The sequence below is a fragment of the Rhea americana genome, unplaced genomic scaffold, assembly GCF_003343005.1.
Source record: "Rhea americana isolate MKP2758 unplaced genomic scaffold, rheAme1 scaffold_118, whole genome shotgun sequence".
NCBI classification, from domain to species: Eukaryota; Metazoa; Chordata; class Aves; order Rheiformes; family Rheidae; genus Rhea; species Rhea americana.
This window is the reverse complement of record NW_028185239.1, coordinates 209,718-231,031: the sequence shown is the minus strand read 5'-3', so window position 1 is coordinate 231,031 and position 21,314 is coordinate 209,718. Positions and strand designations below refer to the sequence as shown.

The 21,314-nt window shown below is 38.2% G+C and overlaps 1 protein-coding gene across 1 annotated transcript in view; it reads right to left on the bottom strand.

Moving 5' to 3' along the window:
- Positions 1–5,663: 5,663 nt before the first annotated feature.
- Positions 5,664–21,314, bottom strand: part of CIP2A (cellular inhibitor of PP2A) — a 29,252-nt gene continuing 13,601 nt past the window's right edge. The window contains exons 14-21 of the mRNA XM_085318981.1: positions 16,033–16,225; positions 13,822–13,896; positions 13,591–13,701; positions 12,596–12,792; positions 10,825–10,938; positions 8,889–8,971; positions 8,289–8,428; positions 5,664–7,179 (exon numbers count right to left, since the gene is read on the bottom strand). Of these exons, the coding sequence (XP_085175107.1) occupies positions 7,009–7,179; positions 8,289–8,428; positions 8,889–8,971; positions 10,825–10,938; positions 12,596–12,792; positions 13,591–13,701; positions 13,822–13,896; positions 16,033–16,225 (1,084 nt within the window). The 3' untranslated portion in view covers positions 5,664–7,008. The remainder of the gene's footprint in view (positions 7,180–8,288; positions 8,429–8,888; positions 8,972–10,824; positions 10,939–12,595; positions 12,793–13,590; positions 13,702–13,821; positions 13,897–16,032; positions 16,226–21,314) is intronic.

Sequence of the window (21,314 nt, the reverse complement as noted above, 5' to 3'; positions counted from 1 at the left end):
GGCTTCTGTGCATTCAGGGTGACCATGTGTGTGAGGGAGGGAACATTTAAACACCTTGCATATCCTTTTTAAAAAAAAAAAAAGAAAAAAGAAGTTGCAGACATCACAACTGGTATTAAAATTTTATAGGAACTCAAGACACTGGCGTTTTAAACACTCCCTCCAGCCTGAGACATATTGTCAAAAAAAGGTCATTTTTGTCTTAACAGGATATTAAGATAGAAGAGATACTTCCAAAGTAGGAAGTATCACCCTCCTATATAACAGTGGTATGGCCTCCTGGAGAACTGGCACTCACTTGGTCTCAGCCAAAATGCTTTTTCCCCTCTGGTAACAGTCCTTCACTATCTTCCTTGCGGGCAGCGTTGATAAGCTGGTAAAATTTTATCTGCAGTTTAGGGCTAGCTTCTGCCCTCTCTTCTCATCAACTCACGAATAAACATGACAATATCAGGCTCCAAGTAGTTAGATTCAGAATAAATAAGGCTTAGAAGCCGGAGGGGAAGAAAAAAAAAAAGGATTTTTTTTTTTTTTTTTTTTTTTTAGGAGTACTATAGGCTGCAGAAACAGAACTAAAGTTGGAGGCTGTGCAACCTCACTTCAGCACCTGCGTGCACAAGCACTTGGCTTGCAGTGATGTGATTAGATGCCATTTTTCCCCTGGGGGCTCTGCCTCATTTTACATACAAGATAGACCTGCGTGGGGATGAAGGCAGAGTCATGTGGTGAAGAACACTGCAATCTGCATGTCCTTTTCACTGTGTTGCAGAAGCTGCCTTCTGCATGAGTCAGAAGTGAGAAAAAAAATGATTTTAAGATTCAGGTAATTGTTTGCTGCCTTAGTATGCCAGAAAGCTTCACCAGAGTACCTCTGCAATGGCAGGCAAGCCATTACACCAACTTTTAGACAGACAACCACTATATAACTAGTATTGTTTTCTAAAAAAACAAGATTGAAGGCCCTGGGCTTGCAAAAGCCTTCTGATTTTCATGGAAATGCTGAGTGGAAACACACAGAAGTGCCAGTGCTGTAGTAAATCCATCAGGAACCATACTTTGAATAGAAGATGTTTTTATACACACACACACACACACACACACACACACGAGAGAAACAAATGGAGGCTTTCAGCATTTCAAGTAATGATCCCAAATTACCAGGTACTCTACCTCAATGTTCTCTTGATTCTCTTTTCGTAAGATGAGAGTAGAATCAGAGGTATTGTATGAAGATATTTTAAAGGTAAGTACTACAAAGAAATGAATGAGTCTAAGCAGAAGGCTATCCATTAGATATTTATCTAATGTCCTTTGCACCTACACAAGGGCACAGTCTCAAAAGAACCATTTGTCCGAGTTGCAGGCTGCAGCCACGTTCTGCCCATGCAGAGAGAGGTATGTGCAACATTTACCCTAGTATTCCAAAGAGCCAAGTAGCCTGTTATATCTCTGGGGACAAAAACAGTCACCTCGGAGGGAAGCATGCATCAATCAGCTCCAGAATCAGGCTCTCTGAACACACGATGCCTAAAAATACATAGCTCTTCAGCAAAAGACATTAAACAGGTTGAGTAGTGACAACAGCCACACCTGCAGAGAGGGTATTGTTACTCAGCATCATAACCCTCAAAAAATAAAATCTCTTTTGCTCTTGCCAATGAAAAATATAAAGGAGTTTACTCAGCCTTTGCAGAACATAAGCAAGGCAACAGCACAATACCATATACACCATATACTGAAGAAGTCAATGCTGAAGCAAACAGTTAGGTTGATACTGAAACGAACAAAATAGCTCTGAGAATTCCTCTTGCTTTTGAAAGTCACAGCAAGGGAGTCATACACAGGATGAGGTGARTCAGTGCAAGAAAGAAAATTCAAGGGCTTTTTGGTAACCTAGATCCAAATCCAATTGCTAGATGAGATAAAAAAATAAACCAAAGATGTTTTTCTAAGCTTGATCCTTAGGGGATAAAAAGAGAAACAATTAAAGCACTTGATATGACACATAAGCAAGCAGCAATGGTTCCTGACCTTTTTCTTTGACCCATTCTAAGATTAAACAAAATATATTGTAACTGAGCAGCATGGGATTTTTTTTCTCCAGGGCTTATCATAAGCCTCTGGATTTTTAAATTGCAATACTTCTACTTCCTTCAAAGGCTATAAGACTTTCTGGCTGTACTATAAAACACAGCTGAAATGCAACACTTCAGTATCAATATAAACAAACAATACGCACAGATATATTATTCTAAAGCACAACCYAGCCAAAACAACAGCTGCTTACTAGCTAAAATAGTTTTTAATAACTTAATACAGTGCAAACCCCTAAAACACATTGTTAGCTCAATTACTGTGAAGAAAAATTGAACTGTGATACAGATATGTGCTCTCTTACATAAAGGCTTAGCTATGTATGGAGAAATCAAGGGTTGTCCTTCCTGCTACATGGGACATGCCGGCATTATAATGTGCTTGGTTTCCATGCAGAGATAACCTTTTCAGAGATACACTTTGGCTCAGAGGAACAGGATCCCACAGAATTTAATCATAATACTTTAAGTGACAACCCACAGGCTGGAGTTAGAACAAAGACTCTGTATCATGAGATGACCATATTAAACGAAAACTGCAATCAACTATTATAGTATAATAGGTTAACCACAGAAATCTGGGAATTTCCACTCCTATTAATTTCCTTTAGACCAGGTGGCATTACTCCCCCTTTCCCCTCATTCCCTTTTTCTTACCCCAGAGCACTAGTAGTGCTGGTAACATTTCACAGGCCATAGCACTAGCCACCTCCCTAGCTCCCCATGCAAGCCACTTCCATCATGTTCCTCAAACACTGAGGAGTTCATATCTGACACAGGGCTTTAAAAGGAAAAGACATCCCAAAGCCAAGCAAACAAATAAGCAGTGCATTCAAAATCCAACTCAACAGTAGTAGCTAGTGTCCACTCCTGAGCAAGGTATGCTATCCTTGAAGTGTGGATGATTTTGTCCACACAGCATGTTTTTCAAACTAGGCCATCACCTGCATGGTAAGACTGCAAGTTCTGCAGCAAGTCAAGACTGCAAGTTCTGCAGCAAGTCAAGACTGCAAGTTCTGCAGCAAGTCAAGAACGTCGACTTCCTTACTCCTGAGCAAAGTGCCTTACTCCCAACACTATGTCCTCCCCCCACCCCCAGGCCCTATCGAGGGCACATAAACCTGTAAAGGAGAAAGTTGCTGCCCCACAAGCTTTATTCCATTGTATTCCCTTTTCAGTGGTTTCTTCACAAATCTTCTGCTTAATAGGGAAGACGGGCACAGAAAGAAGCTACAAACTTACATAACAAGTTAAAGTTTTCAGTGTGACATAATTCTGAGTGTGACTAGCTGTGCCACATTCATGCATACTCCCAAGAAAGCAGTCAGTTTAGATCAGATTAGGGAGGAAAGACGGGAATCCGTCACTGAGGATGTAAAAACCAGCAGTCTCTTCCCAACTTCATCATGCTGCAGAAGGCAAACCCTAGCGAGAGGGTTGGAAAGGAAGTCTGTTTCAGACAGAGAAAAAAATCTGAAGATTTTAAAAGTAGCCAGATGGGAAGGCATGGAGGAACTTATTTATATATAAACCAACTTTGCAAGGTTGAAAGCATTTCTTGTGAAATATGTACTTGTGTAAAAATACTTGATCTTCAGCTGCTGACAGTAAACTTGGCCTTCATTTTCAAGAAAAATAAGTAGAGAACCTCTCCTTACATCTTCAAAAGAAGACTTAAACCAAACCTATAGAGCTGGGCATCAACAGCTTTGATAGAGTTTTTCCGCCCACTTTGCCTTACACTTATTCCAGAAAAGTGCAGTTAGAGAATTCCTGGAGAATTATGTACTTACCTCAGAATCAAGAAAATAGATGACAAACAACATAGTTCCTGGCCAGCTGTTAGCTTGAGGCTTTTGATACTTCTGCATATGAACTCAGAGTTTTGTATTTTCTTGACACTGTCTCTAAGTATATTCTATTACTTCATCAGTATTGAGTACTTCCTAAAAAATCTATCAAAAATCTTAGATGTTCATTATATTGCTTCTTATGAACAGCCTTACTTSCCACCACTTAAATGTAAGATCATTTCCTAACGCAAAGCCATGCTTTCAGTTTATATAACATCCAGGTTCCACTGTTTGTGGAAAATATTAACAATTAACAATTTTCTTAACTAATGAAGTTAAGAAAATTCCAGACAAAGTTGCATAACTTCAGGAGAGATTAAAGAGAAGGGGAGCAATAAGATGAAAATAACATGTTAAGATGAGGTAGTAAACATCAAACTGTTGACTATCTCATTCTAAAGTACACCAAGAATGAACCAGACTGTACAGCAATCAACATTGCAGAAAAAGGAAATACTGGTTTCACAGCAGGATTCAAACAATGTACAAGCGAAGTATACAGAGCCCCATGCTGAATGCAAACCTCTTTCTCCAAATTGTGTGAGATAAAAGGCAGCTACTTCCAGATAATGCAAGTACTAGAATGCTTGATTTAAAGTCTTGAGGTTGTTCTGTAGTAATACAGCTCAAGAGTCTATATATCTGCAAAACAGGCAATTGACACCCTGACATAGCACAGATAATTAAAAATTGACTCTATCGAATAGCTGTTTGTTTTGCTGGTGCCAGCTACTCTCTGCGCTAAATGAGGGAGCCGGTGAGGAAAAATGTAGTCTCATAGCATATTACATATCACATGTAACAGGAATATGAAAAGCACGCAGGGAAGCTTATTACAGAACCATTTTCAAAGTCAACCTGCYTAAAAAAAAAAAAAAAGTAAAAAAAAATATATAAAAAAAACAGGGAGAAAAGTTGTAGGTTTTCAAGTAAATTTTAAGCAGACAAATTTACTGGCTAGTTCCAGTAGCCACTATTCATTTGGAAAACCATTTCCAGCTAAGAAAACACAACTGTTGTCAAAGGAGTTTAATGTGTCCATGCATTTATTCGCTATGCATTCCGACAGAGCTCAGCAACCCTTGGCTTAGAGCAACAACATACTGAAGCAGCACATTTTTTCAGGAAAAACCACCAGTCAATATTCATATACCATGCTTCTCACTGTGGATTCTATTATGTCAACTCCACAGATTCATATACCATTTTCTGCGGCCATGAAGCTTTACTGAATAATGTTACTTCAGCCGCAACTTTATCTCTTCTCTCATTCCCATTTAAAAAAAGCAGAGTCAGACTCACATTTATCAGTTTAATTAGTAACACGCTTGACATTTTAATTCCTATTTAAATTCCTTTACATTAACAGTTTTTGGCAGAAAGTTAGCAGAAATGTTTATTTACCCTTTCCCCATGACCAAGAGACTTAAGGAGAAATGAATCCATGTCTGCAAATTCACTTTGACACTCAAACTTATTAACTCATTAAACGGAAGTAAAAATTTATGGCTAATGAAGCTTGCTTTCTTATTTGAATTTGAGAAAGTCTAACAACAAAAATCCTTACCTCAGTGATTCCATTAACCTTTTTTTTTTCTTTTTAAAAAAAACCCACCTTCCTAAGAACTTAATTTTGTGCAAAAAGGTARCCAAAGTGCACGTATTCTACACTTAGCTGTTATCCCTATAATTCACTTCACTTAACTGAATACATAAGACAAAATATAACATTTTTTTTTATTCCTGCAGTCTTCACAGAGACCAAAACAATGTTTATCATCTTACCTGTGGTTAAGTCATAAGAAATACATTTCAGGAACAGGTTAAAATAGATACAATTCATCCAGTGTTGTGCAATTGCAACTGAACGTACAAGGCTTTACTTAGACATGAGTTGAGCAGATTCATTAAGACACATTCATYACACAACTGAAAAACATAAGGCATCTCAAATGTATTAAAATCTATCCATTGCAAATTAGATACAAATAAAGGCAGTAATGCTACAGATAAGGATATATATTAGAACTACCAGAGTTCTGGGAGACTAACAAAATACAGCTATCAGAGTAAGAGTTTTGCCAACTGCTAAAAGACATGCTAGTCATGTCACATCTAGGCAAAGAACATGCAAGTGTTTTGCCACTCAAAAAGCACATCACAAGTTCTGGTACTAGTCTTTCATAGGAAAATTACCTTTTTTTAAGAAATGATATCTTCATAGTTATACTACAAACAGTATATGAAATCTTATTTGCGTACAGAAGTGGACAACGACAATAGCTAGTGTGTACTAGACAGGACATGCAAAACAAAGTGCAGATCTTTTTAAGGAATGAAAAAAGTATTGTTGTAGAAGTAGGAAAGTTTTATATCGTATTCTAACAAAGATTCATGTATTTCATATATCAGAATATTTTCCCTAATTGATAGTACTTTCTGATAATCATTCACATTTCTATTCTACTTGCTCAAATTCATATTACCTCATAATTGGAAACATCTCCACATATTTACTACATGAAATGTGCACCAATGAACTGAAATATAGCTTTCAATGTAACATGTTCTAACAGGTACAATCCATTTTCTTTCTATGTTTGTAYCTTAGACATCAGGAAGCATCACTGAACAAATACATGGTACTCAGAGCAGTCAAAATTAACAAGATGAAAGGTTAAGCATTTTGATAATTTCTATAATGAAGCATGCTGTATGTCTGACTGCCAATAACAGAATGTACAGGAAAAAAAAAGTCAGTGACTCCTGTTGTCCCTTTGCAGGGTTAGAAATAGTAGTCAAACAAAACAGTTGAATCCAGCTCCCAATACAAATGACTGTAGTTCTACAAGACCATTGGAAGACCTATTTGCTATACAAAAGCTCAGATTTTTCAACCAAAGCTTCCAAAATACTAGTTTTTCTTCTCAATTGACAGTCAAGCTACTTAATTTTAGGTGACATGGGTCTTTTTAGCCAGATAATATGCTAACTTTAAGTTTAAAAATCTTTACATATATTTATACATATGTATAAAATACTAAAACCTTTACTACAGAGCTCTATAAACTGAGGTTCACTGTTTCTGCACTTAATTTGCCACCACTTAAACTGTGAATCATTGCTATCATATTCGAGTGTTTGTGCAGTTCTTCTTGCTGTAATTTTACAACAGCTTCTTTTTCTTCCAAACGTCCCTCTAGCTGGGACTTTTGAACTTCCAGAGAAGATGCCTGCAGAACAAACAAGATTTTTTTCAGTTGATAGAGGAGGAAATGAACATACACAATGAACTGAAGGTCGAGTGGCCTGGTGGTGAACTTAATTAAAATGTACAGTTTTAAGTTTACAAGCTTGGTTGGGAAACATCTTCCTCAGCTCTCACATAGCTATATATTTGGTGCATGTGGATGATTACAGCTACTGTCACACTTCAAGAAGTTAGATAACAAAGGGAAAGCACTATCTCTCATGTTACTATTGTCTTGCTTAAGGGACAGACACGTTCATAGGTCATCCATGTTTTATTTCAAGCCAAAGTTAAATATTTACCAATAACAAGGGAAATATTTGCTATATATTGGAAAATAGTGCCTGAAGACATTAGTTGTGCTACAATTAGTAGAAATACTGCAAATGCTTTGCTAGACCATGCAGTTCTTTACAATTACTGACCAGTCTGCAGAGAAATGACCCTCTGCCTTATGAGTTAACAGGAAGCTTAATATACCACCAGGCAAGGACATGCAGGCTACACTGAACTTTTCTGGCTTTTGTTTGGTTTTTGATTTTTATTTGTTTGGTTTTTGATTTTTATTGTTGTCTTTTTTTTTAAAAAAAAAAACTTTACCCTACTGAGTTATCTAGCCAAACTGATGCACCTGTTTTGAAAAGAAAGGTCAATAGTTTTCTTAGAGATGAAAATAGGTATTTTATTAGAATTTCAAATATCACCAAAAAACCAAAACATTTTGCTGGGTAGGGGTGGAAGAATTGGAGGAGAAAAAACGTACCTTCTAGAGTAGCCAAAACCAGCAACTAAAGAAATCACATGCTCCACTCTCTCATTTAATACAGGATGTTTTTTTCTTCCAAACATTACGTACTCTCATATAATGCCTCATATAGCCCCATTAAAGCCTGACTCTCATGACTTCTCTTAAATTCAGGCTCAGCTATTCAGAACTCGAAAGAAATACTAAGAGTATTTCTTCTTCTCCACTACCTCTACTGCTCTGGTTTCTTTAGCCACTTCTACTATTGAAATATCAATTCTCCAACTCAGTTATACATATATATACTTAAAATTCCAGACTAGGGGGCAGGTGAAAATAATTCTTACCTTGATACTCAGTTCTTTCCTTGCTTGTTCTGTTTTACTTAATTCCTTTTTAAGAACATCTATAGTTTCTTCCATATCCGTTTTTTCTTTCTGCCGAGCTTTCAGTTTTTCTTCCAGAACTTTTACTTTTTGTTGCAAGCCTTAAGAAAATCAACACATTAAAAGATGGGTTGCCAGACTTAGAATAGAGGTATTTAATTGCTTGTGAAACTAGTATTTTTTTAGACCCAGCATGGCTGCTAAGTGAATTACAGAGTACTGCCACCTACTGCTGAGTTTCAGTGTCTGTTTTCCAATCATTTACTGAAGAGTTAAACTCTTGTAATTTACAGTTCCTATAGAAAATAGTTCTAAGGGACATACACTAAAAAGATTCTGAAGGAATGTCTGATACTGTGCAGAGATTCAGTAAAACCCACGTAGACTGGAAAGTCATATTTACCTATTCTTTCAAGTAAAGTATTCAATCCGTTTCATGCAATTGTTATCTCCAGCTACTTTTAAAACTTACGAGTTAGCCACTTTCTGAAGGCACATACTAAAAACACCKAATTTAATCTAGCTAGTTCTGTCAATCCAAATGATGTTTAAGAGGCTTACTTGCTATTTTGTCATCTCTGTCCTGGAGCTGTTGTAGTAATTCTTTTCTGTTATCTTCAGTTTCTTTCAGCTGGGCAGCAGTTCTAAAATGGCAAAGAAAAACTTTATCAGGAAAGTTAAAACAAAAGACAACAACAATTTCACCTGCTGTCAAGAGCTTCAAATCAAATCAACCCAACTATGAATTTGCAGAACATGGGTACAGATTTCTCCCCCCACCTCTGCTTSTTCTGTGAAACAGTTTTATTTCACTCTGATCAAGGGGAAAGGGAAGAAACCACTGGGGAAAAAAAATCCTTGTTACAGCATATGCCCTAGGAACTTTTTTCAAAAAAGTCACAAAGCATTCAAAACACCGTGACAGAACTGAAACTGTCATTCAGAGTCAGAACTCACTGCCATTAATAATGGAGTATACCGCTTTTTGAGCTCCTAGTATGCTCCTGTATTGACAATGCTATTAGTAAAATCTGTTTCAGAGAAGCATTATTCTCTATGTAAACACATCTATGCATGAAGAGTTTTCAATACCATTTAGAATATTTTCTGGAACATCACAGAATTGTCACAGAACTGTCAGAAAAATGACTATTTCATAAGATTTCACTGTAGCCCATATATAAGTCTGCTGCCATCCTAACTAGTTAGGGTAGTATTTAGTTTCATAATCATTTAATATATAAGCACTGTCATCTCCTATTAGTGTTATATCTATAACCTGAACACTTCATACCTCCTGAAGTTAATCTACTTTAGTCTAATTTCTAAAGATATATTTAATCTACCTTTGTCTTACCTGGATGTCATCTACTGTCACTGGCTCACTTTATTTATCCACCTACTATCTACCAGTTTCTTAACTGCAGTCTCCTACAAAGTGTGTGGAGAGGAGTGGGGGGTAGGGGAAGAATAGAAAATTGTACGCTATTTCCATTGTCCCCATTTTATTTGTGGAAGTCCAAAAATACCTATGTAATAACTGCCCCTCTCTTCTCCCCTCCCCCTCCAAAAATTGGCAGCTTCTTTCTCAGAACATGTCCCCAACTACCTTGAGCTRCATATATTGCATCGCTGAAAATAAGCATGCATATCTATTCAGTAGCAAGGAAAACCATCATCATGAAAAAAATTTCCATTTTGAATCAGAAGTCAGGGCAGTGATTTGGATTACCCTGACCACTGACTGGGCAAAAGCCAGGAAGAATAAAGCCAACTTTACAAGTCAAACCAAGAATAGAATTTATTTTGAAATTGAATACAAGGCATGTCTATGAGCATAATTTTGCAGAAGATTTTTCAAAGTAGTATTAAAGTTTCACAAATAAGAACCATATTCCCTTAGTCACAGGTGAAAGATACATCAGATCTTAAGCCCTTAGTTTAGGGAAAAAACATTTTGACCCTAAGACTAGCACTGAGGACAAGGAATGAAGTTTTGCACCACAGAGAGAATACCAACCATCGCTATTTGTGGTTAATTTGTTTTTAAATGAAACCACGCATTAGTTTCACTTATTTATTGTAGACAAAAACTCTAAGTACCTCCAGTGTCAAACAACATTTGATATGATTAAAGAGAAACCTTGCAGCTGAAAACAAAAGATGTGAAAAACTCGGGTGATAAAGAACCCCCCCCCAAACCACCCTAAAAGCATCATGTATACTGAAAACTTTTTTCACTTTTTTCTTCCTACCATTCCTACAGCCTTTATGCGGAATCTGTCCTCTCCTCAATTATATTATAGGAAAAGAAAACAAAAATGGAAATGACTGCTATAGATTTTCACCCAATAAACATATCAACTAACCCTGAAGCYAAGTACATCTCAGATGTTACTTAAAGCACAAGAGAGACTAAATGGAGACTAAAGTACAATTTAATTTTACTATTTATCTTTAATTTGCTTAAAAAAAGAAGACTGTGAATTAAACTTACTTGTCATTCTGCTGCTTCAGCGATTCATTTAGCTTTTTCATTGCTTCCACTTGTTTATTTAGTGAATTGCATGTAATCTGTAGATCTTTATATTGTCTTTCGGTTGTTTCATGCCTACAAATAAGTTAGAAGGTTATACTTAAAAAGGGTAAGTGTTTTTGAAGAGCTTTTACTTTAATAGTTTGTCAGATAAAAGGAATACTTGACATCTCCTGAGCAATCATCCCACTTAAGCTAAAAGCAGAAAAACTTTGTGAACATAGATGGAAAAAAAAAAAAAAAAACAAAAAACAAACAGCTTTGGTGGGCCCCTTACGTATCCTTAACAAACACTGGGAAGCAACCTTTCTCCAGCAGAGAGCTCTTAAGGAAGGACAAATGAATATGCTGATACCTTTAGAAATTTGCATAGGCAAACCATTTGAAATTTGCCTTTTGCAGCCATCTTTTAAGGGACCCTTTGAGTCTCTAACCTCCAGTTGTCTGGTGATGCCACATATTAAAAATACTCCTGAAGATAAACAATGCAATACGCAATCAATTAATGGAAATTTATGAAGCATTATCTCATGCCCTAAGCAGAGCACTATCTTCATCTTCCTACCAAAAGGAATTTCCCCCGCCAAAGTCAATTATTTAAGCATCTAACAAGCAGTATTTAAAGTGTGCAGATTGTTTAGAAAGCAAGTTCTTCCTTTATAATCACACTGTAAGGATCACTGAACTATTTCATTCCTTTTTCAGGAAACTTACAATACTGGACTAAGACTGTTTCATTCCACATACAACTAGTCAAGTAAATACATGCTCATAGAGCATGTGGCTATATACAGTTAAAGCAAAAAGGGCAGCACTGCCACAGCAACTATACTAGACGCGTATTCAAGACACTCCATAACAGCCAGAACAATTCACTTATAGGCATTCCACCGTTCCACCTCTGTGACTTCCTTATGGGTAGTGATATGCCTTCAAATTTTTTTAATACAATATTTGTTCTTGTTAAGTTAGATTCTGAGTTTTTAATCAGCTTCTTTGTCTTGCTGACACCTAGGGACAAGATTAAATCGTATGAATGGAAAAGCCAAGGGCTCTTTTGGCTTTTATTCTCCCAAATCAGATTCTTTTTTTCTATAAACAGATAAATAGTTTCATCCTGTGTACCTCTTGTGCTTCAAAGGCCCTTAAGATCCTAAAGGAATAATACATATAAGTGTCACCGGGAAAATGCACAATGCTTCTGTTCTCCCCACCTCACTTTTACTCAGTTCCAGTCTAGTTTGCTACAGAAGTGATCACAAGATGCAAGCTCCTACCTTATACAGAAGTGCTGTGAATAGTCTAGAGAAGAAGCCAATACAGTATGGTTTTCAAGATAGCATATAAGAGCAAAGAATGAAGCTGAGAGTATGGCACTACACCATTAGAAACCAAGCACTCTTAGTTTTGTTTCTTCAAAAGGGTATTTTTGGTTGGTTGGTTGGTTTGGTTTGTTTTTTGTTTTTTTTAAAATATACAAAGCTTTTGCCTTTCCCCAGGCTGGCACTTCAGCATCTACAACTTTAGTTCTCAGACTCTATTCAACGTATTAACTTCCTAAATAACTGAAAGGTACCTGACTATAAGCACGGAAAAAAGGGAATTTTTCATTTTATACTGTGAAGTACATGTACTGTTGTCCATCTAATGTACTTAACCACCCCAAAAAATAAACAACTTCATCACTCCAGTTGGATATGAAATAATTGCTTAGACACTTTGAGCGTCTTACCTCTGAAGAAGATCAATAGAGGATTTTTTCAGTATTTCGTGTTCTTCAGCAACTGTTTGTAGTTTTCTGTTGTGTTGAAAGAGTTGTTCAATATCATTTTGCGCCCTTTCAGCTTCCACCTGCTGAGCTTTCAGCAAAACATGAAGTTCTTCATTTTTTCGTTCTGCATCCTTCAACATGGTAGCAAGAGTTCTTGCCTTAGAATGTGGAAAAAACYCAAAACAATTACAAATTCTGTTTTACAAGCCACTTTGTAATAGGTATGTTTGATATCTCACATCATATTTGATACCTAATATGATAGGCATTATAGGCATATATGTTAAGATATCATCAGCTATGTTAAAAAAGGGATTTCTCTCATTGAATATTAGCTGAAAATTAGGCAATTAGCTCATTCTAAATTTCTTTAGCTCCCTTCATAGTCAGTGTGAAGGGAGGAGGGAAGAAGAAAGCTTAAGATCCATACATGCATGCCTTTCATAAGTTGCTGCCTGAGCTATTGAATCTTTATAGTAAACATTAAAAAAAGTGATTATGAGCTTTCAAAGCACACCTCACTTACAAACACTGCAGTGATGCAAGATGTATTTGCAAGTTCATCTTCCTATAAAATATGACAAGTGATTAAAAGGCACAGACAAGAAGCTGTTCTACATACACCAAACTCCATATAGAATTCTAATAAGGGCTTTGGTTTGTGTTAGAGATTAGTTTCACCAGATTAGTGAACATTAATGGTTAACCAATGGTAAAGGTAATTGGTACAATAGGTTAGTTTTGTTGACTGCCTATAAGGGAAAGAAAGTTGAAGAAAAGAAAACTGTTCCAAAGAACAATCCAAATGAAAATAGGATGCTTATAATGACATATCAAGATCAACCTAAATTGCTTAGCTAAGCAACAGTTACACATGTACCATCACAGTTTAAGCTAAGAGACAAATATCACTCAGCTTCACCCCAGAATTCCCAAATAAGGGTCCTGCTACGCACCTCAGACTCAGCTTGTGCTCTCTGACATCGGTACTGAGCCATCAGCCTATCAGCCTGAGCCAGCGCCAGTGCCTTTGCCTCCAAAAGGTCTTGCAGCCTGGTTTCTTTGGACTGCTCAAAAAAAACAAGAACAAGCAAACAAACAAAAAAAAAAAAACACCCCACTTTTCATTAAAGATTTTTGTATGTACAGCCAGGAAGGCATCCACACACACTTCAGGTCATACTCACTGCTAATGCTGACAGCTTCTGCTCATAAACATCCATTATGTCAGATATCCTCATATCAGTGATTGGCTCCTTCACCTGTGGAAAATTTTACAGTAGCAGAAATCAAAAAACATTAAATTTGTAGCTATTGAGACAGCTAAAGTGTATCTGAAGAGCTCAGTAGTTTCTTGAATTGTACCTGACCACTAGCTTTTTAAATTATTTCATCTCTGGAACTATCTACTCAACTGCATGCACCTGACTTGTAGAAAATCTGTGAATAATTAAACTAGTTAAGTCAAATAGCTTGAATCTGCAGAGGAATTTTAGCCAGCCACTATGAAAACATAACATCATGTCTACAATAGTTCCCCTTGGTCTAATCTTTGCTAACTTCTGGAGAACTAATAGGACATCTAACTAAAGTAATTTGCCTTAATGCAAACAGGACAGAATGCACATGGTTAAAAATCCTTATTTATATTCTTCAGCCTTGTCAACATCTGGATTATCAGAAAAGACCCCGTACAGTTATTCTGAAAGGACATTGTCCAGAACAGAACTTGTTATTCTAACCCATTTTCTTACTAGAGGAAGTTTACTTTGTACAATAACACAAGCCCTAAGTGCTTATTTAAATATACACTTGAGTCAAGAGTGAATGCCACTTGGCAACTTCAGAATCCTCTTTCTTAGAGCGTTCTAGTCTAATAACAATTTTGAGCAGCTGTTCATCAACACAGATGCATGATCAAGTGCAAATTATCCCAGCTGTTCATACAACATATACCTACTGAAAAGTTACGTAATCATTCTAAATAGTGCAGAGATGATAATTTTCTTGGAAATAGTAGCCCTCACATAATTCCAGTCCTCAGCTCATTTCCCTGTCCCTAACACTACAGGCAAATAATTTCTCTTCCTTTTTTGCAAACTTGTCATCTCCAGGCCCCTTTAGATATTACAACAAGGAAAGCTTATGTAAGCTCCCCTCACTTTCTCTGTACAGTTATTCTATTAAAAGAAGTTTCTCAAATACATTTTATACACATTTGAACATCACGCAACATACAGAATGCACACAGAGCTGAAGTACTGGACATCTTAAATGAATGTGTATCAGTGTTTAAATACACATTTCAAAGGAAAATTCTACTAATGAGAAAAATTAAGAAATAATTTACTGAACAATGTATCTAATATAATTTTTTGTTCCTCATCAAAAAAATCTTAGGAGCTGCAGGACACATCACATTACTGGAAGCCAGTGACCTAATGCTGTAAGGCACCTGTGGCCACTTTGACTTTCATTAATAAAGACACAGCAGTACACCTACAGACTTATCACATGCAGTCCTGAAAAGAATGATCAATGAAAGTATCCAGTGGCAGAGTAAAAAAGAAGCCAAGGCAAGAGTTACTTGACCTCTTCCACTATTATTCCAGCAACTGCCTAGAACGGGTAGCTTGCTGAGTTTCATTCTTATTTGATGACAAAGAATGAAGGGTCGCAAAGYTAAGGCTGAAGTCAATGGCACTAACATAGTTACCAAGCCCTTATGAGACACCACCTGTTCAATCTTTGATTTGCATACTGTTCTTTTAAGTCAAAAGAAAGCAGTGGCAACAATCTATCACTTTATCTAAAACAGCTATAAAGCAACTACCTTGCTTTGAACAAAAAAAATGAAAATATTCAACATCTGACAGTATGGCCCCCTAAGAGAGGAATGGTATGTGGCACCTATTCCAGTGTCTCATCTACAATGCATGCTGTTGCAGAGGAAAGCAAAACTTTTCTAAAGTAATAATACTGTCTTCAGAGGAAGACCACAAAGATCAAAATGCAAATGCTAAAGAGCCAGCTACAAGCAACAAAATCACCTCTATTTTGGCCAGGGGTGGAAGGAAGAACAGAGAAAGGGAAGGCACTCTTTGTGCCCATCCCAGGAAGTCTACACACCTGTAACTATACCTGACACCTGTCTCCATATCTGACACCTAGAAGAATGGACAACTCCACTGCAGAAAAATATCTCAAAGAGCCCAGCTTCTGATATAGCACAAAGAACTGTCATTTGAGTTCCGCTCTGGAGCTCAGTAAAAGCAGCACATTCAAAATAGGCAGGAATCTACGCTGATCTCAGCTGATAAGTGCACTGTACCCTGGAACTTAGTTTTATTTTTTTTCTGTAAAGTGTTAAGTATTTAATATACATAAATGCTATTAACCTCTAGCCCAGAACGTAGTTTCTGTATTAATTCCTGAATATTTGAAGTTGCAGAATCATCACATGAAGAATGGGATGAAGAACATCTCACGGAAGTAACATTGGTCATGGGTGACTGCATTTGGATTCTTTTTGATGCGTGCTCTTTTTCATGTTGCTTGTAAGCATTATTTGCTGCAATGCTCTCACCAAGCCTGTATAAACAAAGATTATTAAAGAGTATTTGCTACAAATACCATTGTGAGGGTTAACGATATGAACAATTTTACAACATAACTTCTCTCTCATTGAAAACATGAGACTATTGAAATAACTCCATTTGCATTATCACATAACAAAGGTACAGCATACCCAGACTATCTAGAGATAATTGAAAGGAGTAGAAATGAAAAACGTCAGTCATCTACTGAAGATCTACCACATTCACGTTTATAAGGCTTTGTAACGTGTCATGGATCACAAGTGCAGCATTTCACCAGAAACAGCCTGTTGTTCAGCTCCTCTTGAGCAGCAGAGATAAACTGTTCCTCGCTAGTCTGAGAAACAGGATATTTAACATGTTATTATTAAGCTCAACCAGGCCACTGTTTTTAAGTAGCAGAACAGATGCTGTATTTAGCAAAAAGTTATTTTTATCAATCGTAAAGATCAAAACATTGAATAATCAAAAGGCAGGGTGCTACCCAAAATCCCTCCATTTTTGTTGTCTGGGATGCTACTTTACACATTTCTTAAGTTTTAACTATAAGTCAAGTATGCAAATAAAAAAGGCAAGTAGGTGCAGAGTCATTTGTACAGGGAAGAGAACACAAAAGTTTAGACACCATTAATTAGAATAGAATACCTGCATCCCACATTTGCATAAAGCTCATGTCTTATTTTCAGGACAACTAGTCATGTTATCTTCCGAATCAGAGAGAATGAGAAGTCAAAATGGCTGATTTTTAAGTGACTACTCAAAATCTTGACAAATTAAGTAACCCAAACACCTTACTGAAGACATGTCTCAATTGTTTCCTGACTACACAAACAGAGCCTACATTCAACTTGCGCTTATAGGCCTGTTATTTTGTTATTCCATTGTGTAAAACCAGGCATTTTGGATTGAACAGATCCTTCATTAGTTTAACCAGTCTATTAATTGGCCATTATAACACATTTTTTTATATCCACAAGAACCATAGAATCATAGATTAGTTAAGGTAGGATGGGGCTTCCTGAGCAGGGGATTCAACTAGACCATCTCCAAGGAGGGTCACTTAAAGCAGGTCRCCCAATACTGAGTCCAGTCAAGTTTTGACCATCCTCAAGGATRGAGACTGTATAACCTCTCCATGCAACCTGTTCTAATGTTTGACCACTTGTACAAATAAAACTTTTTCCATAAATAAACTGAATTTCTTGTATTTCAATTTTTGCCTCTTGTTGTGTCACTGGATACCACTGAGAACAGTCTGTCTCCATCCTGCTTACATCCTCCCATCAGACATTTATAAACATTGGTAAGATCCCTACCCTGAGCCTTCTTTTCTCCAGCTCAGCCCCGGCCCAGGTGAGAGAAATTCCAGTCCCTTAGTCATCTCCATGACTCTTCACTGGACTTGCTCCAGTACTTCCACATCTTTCTTTTATTGGGAGCCCAGAATCAGGCACAGCACATCAGATGGTGTCTCCTCAGTGATGAGTAGAAGGAAACAATCACTTCCCCTGACCTGCTGGCAACACTCTTCCCAATGCAGACCAGGAAGATGATGGCCTTTACCAGCTTGTGACCATCCATCTTCCTTCTACCTCTTGTATGTCTCGCTTTTATGTTTGAGTCTTTTCAGCAGCTCCTTGTTAATCCATGCAGGCCTTCTGCTGTCTTGCCTTCATTTCCTGGTCACTAAAATGGACAACTAAGAGCTTTAAATAGGTGATCCTTGAATATTAGCCACCTGTCCTGGCTCTCTTCTCTCCAGGAAAGTGAGGGGGCCCCTGGGATTCTTCCAATCAGGTCCATAAACAGGCYAACATCTGCTCTCCTGAAGCCCAGGGTTGTGATCCTGCTTTTTGCCTTGTTTCTTCTTCTCAGTATTCTGAACTCCACCATCTTACAATCACTTCAGCTATGGCTGCCCCAGGTCCTCATATTTCCAACCAGTTCTTCCATATTTGGAAATAATCAGGTCCAGCTAAATGCTTCCCCTCATCAGCTCCTTGATCACCTATGCTAGCAAGTTGTCACCAATGCACTCCAGAAACATGGATTGCCTGTGCTCTGCTGTGTTGTCCCTCCAGTAGATATCAGGATGATGTCACCTGCTGAGGGCCAAGGCTTGAGCACATGAAGCTGCTTCTAGTTGTCTGAAGGCCTRACCTACTTCTTACTAACCAGGTGGTATGTGGCAGACACCACCATGACACTGCCTGTGTCAGGCAGACTGACAATTCGAACCCTTGAGCTCTCAAGCTGGCTCATCAGCCATCCCAAGGCAAAGCACCATGAATTTCCATTGCTCTCTCACATAAAGGGTAACTCTCCAGTCTCAGCTTTCTAAGCTATCCTTCCTGAAGGACCTGTATCCATCCACTGCAGCACTTTAGTTGTGCAAGCCATCCCAACACATCCCCCTGGTATCAATGAGATCATAGCCTAATCATAGATTAGTAGTTTGTATGCAGACTTTAATTCTTCCTCTTTGCTCTTCATGCTGCATGCATTATTGTAAAGGCACTAGAGAAGCATCCTGTCACGCTGATTTCCCAGAAGGCATATGAAAGTTTTCCCCATAGTGTGATCCAATAGGCAATCACTTTTTCATGAGCATATGCTCGGACTGACCCTACTTCAGTCCTGTCTTATTGATTGCGAAGTCCCTCCTGTTCACGTTATCCCCACATTATCAACCTGATTTATCACTTTCTCACTTGCTCATCAGTCCATCTTCTCCCTCCCCTGTCATTCTCAGTTTAAAGCTCTCCTCATTAGATTGGCTAGGCTGCTGGCATAGATGCCAACACTTTGCCAGCTTAGGCAGGTGGATCTTGTCTCTTCCTAGCAGTCCTAGATTCTCAGAGYCCAATGGTCATGGAAACCAAAATCTTGTTCCCAACATCAGGCATTGAACTAATTGTTGACTCTCAGGATCCATCCACTCCTCTCCCTAACCACAGCCCTTCCCATTCACCAGCAGGATCAAGGAGAACACTATCCAGGCCCCTATGCCCTTGACCATTACCACCAAAGACTGTCACACTTGACATTTTCCAGGTCTTCCCTAGCAGTATTGTTGGTGGCCACATGGAATAGCAGCAAGGGTAAAAATCTGAGAGCTGGACATGCCACAGCAGACTTCCAACATCATCCCAAATCTGAGCCCCCAGCAAGCCACCCTAGGTGACAGGTCATGTCAGCAGATGGTGACCTCCATTCCCTGCAGCAGGGAATCTCTGACTATTCATACTCGCTGCTTCTTCCTGGTGCTGCTGTATGGCTCAGGCGCAGCTGGCAGAGATGCTTTGCTGGACAGAGCTCCCAGCCCCTTGTCTGCTACAAAGGCACTGAATCTATTCTGCTTCACCTGAAGTTTTGCAGCTACAGAAGCCTTCCTCCTGCTCTCTGGAAACAAGCTCCCAGCCTTTGCTGTCACAAGAATCTCTGCCCAAGCCAACAGGCACAGACTCCACCTGCCCCTTCCTCTGGGACAGGGAGGGATATGGCTCTTGAAGCTGCAACGTCTTGGAGAAGATCTAGTCTTTTCCTTTTCATCACACCTGCTACTTGCAGTCTGAGGATCTCCTCCCATAGCTCCTTTACTTCGCAATACAGCTCAACAACCACACATCTCCCACAGGCTAGAAGGCACTCCTTGCAGTTTGAGACTTGCAGAGCTGCATCTTCTGCCTCTGGCATGAAGAGAAAGTTACTTCAATGGCTGCTGGAGACCATGCACTGGGACATTTTTACCATTATTACTGAGGAAACATATGCTGCTCTGAGCAGTTGCTGGCCACTTTTGTGCCCTGATGCACAAACCGCTGCAAAAACTGCTGTGTCTGTTGACTACCTCTTTCAGCTGTGTTCTGGAAACCATGCTCTAGACCAGCACTTATAAAGGGCACTCCCTAGTTCCTGCTGAAAAAGTGTTTGACCCTCCCTATAAGGAGTGGGTTAGAACAAAAGCCCCAAGCTCCTGATGATCTCTTGATAGCTGACAGTTTGTTAAAAGCTACTAGAGCTTGCTAGAAGGCATAGCCTCTAGTAGCTATCCTCTCCTGGCAGCTACAGACACCTTGAAGTTCATCGGGGGCTCCAAAGAAGGCTTTTCCTGTCCCCTACCCCCCCCGCTGACCAAGGACCCGTATGATGTCAAAGTCCCCAGAAGATTAAGAAGATCTTGAAGCTGTCCAGAAATGGCTTGGTAAACTGCTCTATCAACTGTCTGTTAGCTGCACTCAGAATTTCACATAAAGCTTTGTCCTAAGCTAGACAGTGTTATGTACCTCTAAACACCAATGAAAATTTAGTCTTGTCACAAATTACTTAATACTTGGTACTTGTCTCTCCTTATCTGTTCACAAGCCAACTCTCAGTATCACAAACATGTAGTTCAATTACTGATACCCTCGGAAAGCATGCAATATTAGCAAGATTATTAAGTATTATTAGCAGTCTATTAAGTATTGATTCTAGTAGCATCTATTGATAAAAACTCAGCTTTTTCTTATCTTCTCCCAGGCTCTTCTCATTACATCATCATGCAAATTATTTCAGCTATTCTGAATTAAGATAATCACTTCTGAGAATTGCTGCATAGTTTCGCCTTAACTGCAGTTGAAGATGCTAGCAGTTTTTGAATTGTCCTTTGACTCCATTTTAGAGTAGCTTTCAAGATTTATTTTGCATCTATCATATTACAAACATTCATTTACTTGAAAAATCAATATTTCACTCTTGACATCTATAGCTAACTAGATGCAAGTGCTACTGACATATACTACTACTAGATGATCATAACAGCATCAAGGTTTTAAAGATTAAAGTATAATTTTAACTGTCACAGTTCTAGTAGGCAGATTTTTTTTAAAAAAACATTTCTGGACATACCACCATCTTTGAGCTTTCTCAAAAACAATAAGAAAAATACAATAAAACAAATTACTATGGTTTGGTCAAGTCTTCCCCATCCCCGCAAAAAGTAGTAATTCAGGCATTGTTTTGAGTTAAACCCAATACATTGTGAATCCTTCACTCCAGAAGAGCAGTTCAAATATCAAAGACATACAATCTGCAAATCCTTT